The sequence below is a fragment of the Tupaia chinensis genome, unplaced genomic scaffold (assembly GCF_000334495.1).
Source record: "Tupaia chinensis unplaced genomic scaffold, TupChi_1.0 Scaffold139245_1, whole genome shotgun sequence".
In the NCBI taxonomy this organism is placed as follows: Eukaryota; Metazoa; Chordata; class Mammalia; order Scandentia; family Tupaiidae; genus Tupaia; species Tupaia belangeri.
Genome location: NW_006199134.1, coordinates 28,148 through 34,316, shown reverse-complemented (window position 1 = coordinate 34,316; position 6,169 = coordinate 28,148). Strand labels below are relative to the sequence as shown.

Here is a 6,169-nt window from a genome sequence, read left to right as displayed (position 1 = left end):
CGCCCCCCAGGCCCCCGGGAAGGAGGCCAGCAGCGTGTGGGGCCTGATGGTGGTTGCCCAGCTGCTGGCTGGCATCGGGACCGTGCCCATCCAGCCGTTCGGGATCTCCTACGTGGACGACTTCTCAGAGCCCACCAATTCACCTCTGTACATCGGTGAGGCCCAGCTGGGGAGGCCGTGGGGTGCTGAGGCCCGGGTCCTTCCAGAGCCTGTGCTTGGGCAGGGTGACCGCACAGAAGCCCCTGTGGAGCAGATGGCCAGTGACCATCTGGATACCCAGAGCTTTCCCTCGGAGCAAGCCATGCTGGGCATCCCCAGGGCCCTCGTCCCACACCAGGCAGGATCTGTGGCCCCCGGGCTCCCCCCAGGGCCACCAGCCTTGTTTCCGCAGGGCGCTTTGCCCACTCACACCCCAGGCTGGTGTTCTTAGCACACTGTGGAGGCCGTCCCCACCCGACTCGCAGGTGTCTCTGGGGTTGGCTGGAGGACGCCGGCCTTGGCTCTGCACGTCTTGGGGTGGTGGGTGGTTCTGGCCTTGGCTGTGAGAGCTGTTAGGGGTGTGGGCTCGCAGGGCCAGGGGACAGGTGGTGCCATCTCAGGAACCTCCCTCGGGCTGAGCGCCGGGGCGCGCCCAACCCCGGCAGCCCTCAGCGTCCTTCCACTCGCTTCCCTTCCAGCCATCTTGTTTGCCATCTCTGTGTTCGGGCCGGCTTTCGGGTACCTGCTGGGCTCTGTCATGCTGCAGGTCTTCGTGGACTACGGCAGGGTCGACACAGGTGAGCGTGCGCCGAGAGCTCCCACCCCACCACAGTGCCTCGAAGCGGCCCCCTCCCGCCCACATGCCAGCCACGCTCCTCCCTCCCTCCGCAAGCCGGGAGCAGGCGTGTGTGCGTGTGTGCATGTGTGTTCGTGTGTTTGCGTGCATGCACCTCTCTGCAGGGCCGCGCTGGGTGCTGTGGGGAACAGCCGAGGAGGCACACGCACTTCCTGCGCTCAACAGTTCCCTGTGGGGCACATGAGGCCCAGGCCGGAGCCTGGGTGCTGCACCGCAGTTGCCCGTCATGGTGGCACTGAAAATCATCCTAGGAGGGACCAGATGGTGTAATGGTTACGTCTCTGGGCTCCCACATAGTTGACTGCGGTTCAAGTCCTGGACCCAGCAGCTTAAAACTCACGCTGAGCACGTGTGCATGCATGCCAAAAGTCCCGAGAGGAGACTGGAGGAGAAGGGATTGCGGTATGGCGATGCCTCCCAGGAGGTGATTTCTCACTTTCTCTCTTTCTGTCTCTCTCTCTCTCTCTGTGTCTCTCTGGCGAGTACATGTGCCCCATAGCAACAATTTCTCTTTAAATAAATAATAATAATAATATTCCTGGGGCCAGTACCAAGGCCTTGTGATGAAAGGGGCTAGATCACACAGGGTGAGCTATAGTTTGAATCCCGACTCTGGGGTGTGTGCACGTGTGCTCAAAGTCCCCACGGGGTGGAGAAATGAAGAAGGAATTGGGTCGCAACCACAGAGTGCATGCACCCTCTGGCACTAAAAAAAATACCAAATAAATAAATAAAATTAAAATCATCCTATAATCAGGGGACCAGCAGGTGGCATGGTGATTAAGATGCTGGACACTCCCACATGGCTGACCACGGTTTGAATCCCAGACCAGGCAGCTTGCTCTCTCACTCCCCTCCCACTGTCTGGACAAATTAAAATAAATGAATTAATAAAACTAAATAAATATTTTTTAAAAAAATTTTCCAAAAAATAATCCTATAATCCTTTGATTCTAAGATGTTACTGATTGCTTAAAAAACATTTAATTAGAGCCCTTCAGGAAAAACAGAAACACTACGTAAAGCACACCCATCTCGGGGGAGGGCCTGCCGATGCTTCTCGCCTGGTCCCGGCTCTGCCTCTTTCCAGCTGAATGATTTGAGGAAGTCACTTTGTATTTCTTGCCTCTGTTTTGTCATCTGTAACATAGGATAATGACAGAAAAAAATACAGCTGTTGTAAAGTTCAGGAAGACGTTTGTAGATGTGAGCGCACCATCTTCCAGACATCACATGAGTTCGATCACTGTGTGTCTTAGAATGGGAAAATACAGTCCGTGGACTCAGATAAAAATACCGAGCAACCATTCAGAGAGCCAGCCCTGGGGGAACCCAGCGAGGACTTGTTGCCTTTGCGAGCAGGTCCTATACCACTCAGCCCCCCCTTTCCTTAGGTTTTTGCCAGAGGGCACATGTGCTTGCCAGAGAGTGAGATGCAGGGCGATGGAGAGAGGGAAAGTGAGAAATCACCCGCCAGGGAGGATGGCCAATCTACAACCCCTTCTCTTCCATTCTCCTCTTGGGACTTTGGGCATTCACATACATGCACTTGGCATGATTTTCCAAGCCACCAGGTCCGGGGCTCAAACAGTGGTTGGCCATGTGGAACTCCACTGCCTTAACCATCTTGCCACCTGCTGGCCCAAACACTCTTGCTAAGACAATCAGGAGGGCCACGATGTTCTACACAGAGCCATGACAGGTGGGGTTTCTGCAGGTAGTGGTGGGAGGGACGGTCTTCCCAGGTGGAAGACGCTACCTGAAGACAGTCAAGGGTGGGGAAAATCGTGGGGAGTATGCCACCAGTATGTGACGTTCTCGTCCATCAGAACATGTGTGTCCCGTTCAGCAAAGGCAGGACCAAGCCAGGGACGGTCTTCCCAGGGGGAAGACGCTACCTGAAGACAGTCAAGGGTGGGGAAAATCGTGGGGAGTATGCCACCAGTATGTGACGTTCTCGTCCATCAGAACATGTGTGTCCCGTTCAGCAAAGGCAGGACCAAGCCAGACCCTCAGGAAGAAAATGTCCCACCATTGCTGGCACACCGGTCAGGGCCCGCCTGTCTCACAAGGCACTGGGCGGTGCTAAAGCCCTCCGTGTTGCTGTGTTTAGACTCCTGACCCCAGGACTGCCAGACCACAGTGTCACATGCCTGTACTTCAGATGAAAGTAGAAAGCCGGGGGAGTTTTCTGCTTCAGGATCAAGCCATCTTTGCTCTTTGGCTGATACTGCCTGATTGGTTCCTGGCTCTTGGTTGCTCACAGAGACTGGCTGAGCTCCCAGTCCACCCAGGATGGTGTCCGGGGGTTCTCGTCATTGTCTGAGGACTGGTCTGCTATCTCTCCCTCCCTCTGCTCCCATGTGGTTTCTCTACACTGAGAGACACGAGGAGAGACCTTCCTATGTGTGTGGGAGAACTGCCAGGAGAAAACCCCTTAGAGATACGGATCGTTGTTTCCTCAGGCTCCTAAGGGTTATGGAGCCTCCTTTCTCAGGGATCAACAAAGCTGGAAAGCAGTCAAGTTCAGTGTTTAAGAGTGCAGGCTTGGGGCACCGTGGCGTAGTGGTAAGAAACAGGACACACACGGGACAGGTCCTGAGTTCGCGTCCCAGGCCCTCCCTGGTGTGCATGATGCAGGCTGACTGAGAATGGGGGTGCACTGTGGTGTGAGGACCCTTTGGAGGAAGAAAGTAATTAATTAATTAATGTTTTAAAAAAGAATGAAGGTTTGGCACCAGGAAAACACAAGTTTGAAATTGACCCATGAGGGGCCAGCAGATGGCATAGTGGCTAAGGAGCTGGACTCCCATGTGGTTGACCATGGTTCGAATCCTGTACATGGTGGCTTGAAATTCACACCTGGCACACATGCACGCATGCACAAAATCCTTGGAGGAGGATGGAGGAGAAGGGATTGCAGTGGGGTCATCTTCCCTGAGTGTGTATGGGGTGATTTCTTACTTTCTATCTGCCTGTCTCTGTCTCTCCAGTAAGTGCATGCACCCTATAGCAAAAATATCTAAAAATTTTTTAAAAAGAAGAGAAAAGAAAGAAAAAGAAAAGAAAAGAAAAGAAAAGAAAAGAAAAACTGACGTGTGAAATGGCACTTACTAGCCTTAGCTTCAGACAAGGGACTTATCTTCTCAAATCCTCGGTTTCCTGACTGATAAGAGGTAGATGGCATAACCCCTGCCTCGTGATTTGCTAGAAAATGCAGCAGAAGAGTGGGCTCTGGCTGTGGTAACCCTCAGGAGGGCCTGCTCCCTTCGCAGTTCTTCCTTCCAAAGGCTGGAAGCAAAGTAACGAGGTGGACTTGCTGCTCCTGTCAGTCTGGGGCTTTTCTGATGTCCTGCCCCTGTGCAGTGGCTTCGGATCTCCGGGAGGACCAGGTGGCTGGAACAGAGAACGTGGTCTTGAGCACATTCTAGCTCATGGCTTGCCTCTCCATCGTGGGAGGAAAGTCAATTAAAGGTCTCCTAATCAGACTGTCTTCCCAGTGAGGTGAAGCCACCGTTCGTTCAGCAACACCGATACCCTTTTGTTTCTCTCCAGCGACGGTGAATCTGAGCCCAGGTGACCCTCGATGGATCGGAGCCTGGTGGCTAGGCCTGCTGATTTCTTCAGCCTCCTTGGTTCTCACCTCCCTCCCCTTTTTCTTCTTTCCTCGAACCATGCCCAGCGGAGTAGAGGTGAGGGTCTAAGAGCCAATGGCTCTGCCTACAGGAGTTTAAGCGGCAGGGGAGGTGGGGAGTGGACAGTGCTGACAGTGCGGCAGGTTGAGCCGACTCTGCAGGACTTCTCAGGGGCTTGGCGAGCTGAGGGAGCCAGGAATTCTCTAGCGTGGTGTGGCCTCAGTGTTCCCTCACCAGGTTACCTCAAGAATTGGGAGGGTTTCAGGAAACATAGTTTGAGAAACACTGAGTTCAGCAAAATTGGGTTAACGAGAGAAGACCAGTAAAGTGCAATTATGTGGCCTGGCAAGGCCCATTTTCCGTTCGGTCGGGCCCATGGACGTCTGAACCTGACAAACTGAACAAGGAGGTTCCCAGCTCTGGGGAGGGTGAGGGCTGGCTCCCGTGAATTTTCCTGGGAAAAGGAGAATGAAGCAAGGAAGAGAAGTCCGAGTGGGACCTTATGTTCAGCTGAGGGACCTAAACTTGCTCCATTCCCAGAAACTCTGGGCACTGCCATGGCCAGGCGGCCGTGTGGGGTGGCGTCTAGGGGAGCGGCAGCGTGGAGGCCCAGGTAGAGGCAGGAATCAGCCGAGGAGCAGGTCAGTGGCCGTCAGAGCGGGGACCACGGTGTGGACAGATGTTCCTAGAGGGGGCGGGGGCTCAGGAGTGAGCTGGACTGCAGGTGGAGGAGACCGAGGTCTGAGGTTTCGAGTGAGAGACAGCTCGCTACCTGGCAGTGAGGTGTGTGAATCAAGGCCCTGCTGTGGGAAGGGGCTGGGTGACAGGGCCTCTGCCCGCTACGGGGAGAGCCTCGGAGGCTGGAGCACACTGCGGTGCCACCGGTCAGGCAACCCTGGTTTGACGGCAGCGCCGCCACTTGTAAGCTCACGAGGGGTCTTCGGCCAGCTCCTCTGCTCCTAAACTTCCTCTTCTTTAAAATACCCAAGGTAATTAGGGTACCTACCTGGGGAGGAGACTGAGACCAGGACAGTGCGTGTGGCACTGGGCACAGTGTCCGGCATGGGGGAGGCCTCAGTGAACGGGAGAGCCGTTCCTGGTGAGGACTTCCCTGGAGGACCCTGGGGGTGCCAGAACTTGGGGCCTTGTAGCCTGTGGTGGATCAGAGCTGGGGACCTCAGGCTGGGACTGGCATGCTCAGAAGAGGTAGGCAAGCTCTCTGAGGTGGTGCGCCCAGAAGGAGCAGGTGAGGGGCTAGGACAGAGCCTCAAGCCAGACTCTGCTTCAGGTCCGGGAGGAAGCAGCAACCCCGAGGAAGAGGCAGGAAGGGAGAAGTGTAAACAGGGCACCCTAGACTGGAGTGTCCCGGAAGCCAGAGGCCCTGCAACCTGAGGGCAGCAGAGGTGCAGCCGTGCCAGGCAGACGGCAGTGGGCGCAGGAGACAGCTTTGGCATCAGGCACGAGAAACTCAAAGAGGAATTAATGTGCCCACCGGTACCGTGGGAGGTGTTGGCACAGGCCTGGTGTCGGCTGAGCTCTGAGCTCACTAAGATGCAGCTGCTATTTGCTTCGAGAGCATTCTCGGGACGCCTCCCGTGCAGACACACCGGGCAGCTCACAGCTGCAGATGCCCAGCCAGGACGGCTCCAGGCCCCGGGGCTGCTAATGGGCACATGGGCTCACCAGACAGACAGCGAAA

At 55.5% G+C, this 6,169-nt stretch overlaps 1 protein-coding gene across 1 annotated transcript in view; it reads left to right on the top strand.

Moving 5' to 3' along the window:
• The window catches only part of SLCO2A1 (solute carrier organic anion transporter family member 2A1), a gene marked incomplete at its 3' end in the record, with an annotated part of 126,230 nt that overhangs the window by 113,668 nt on the left and 6,393 nt on the right, over positions 1–6,169 (top strand). The window contains 3 exon segments of the mRNA XM_027765677.1: positions 23–155; positions 678–776; positions 4,391–4,527. Of these exon segments, the coding sequence (XP_027621478.1) occupies positions 23–155; positions 678–776; positions 4,391–4,527 (369 nt within the window).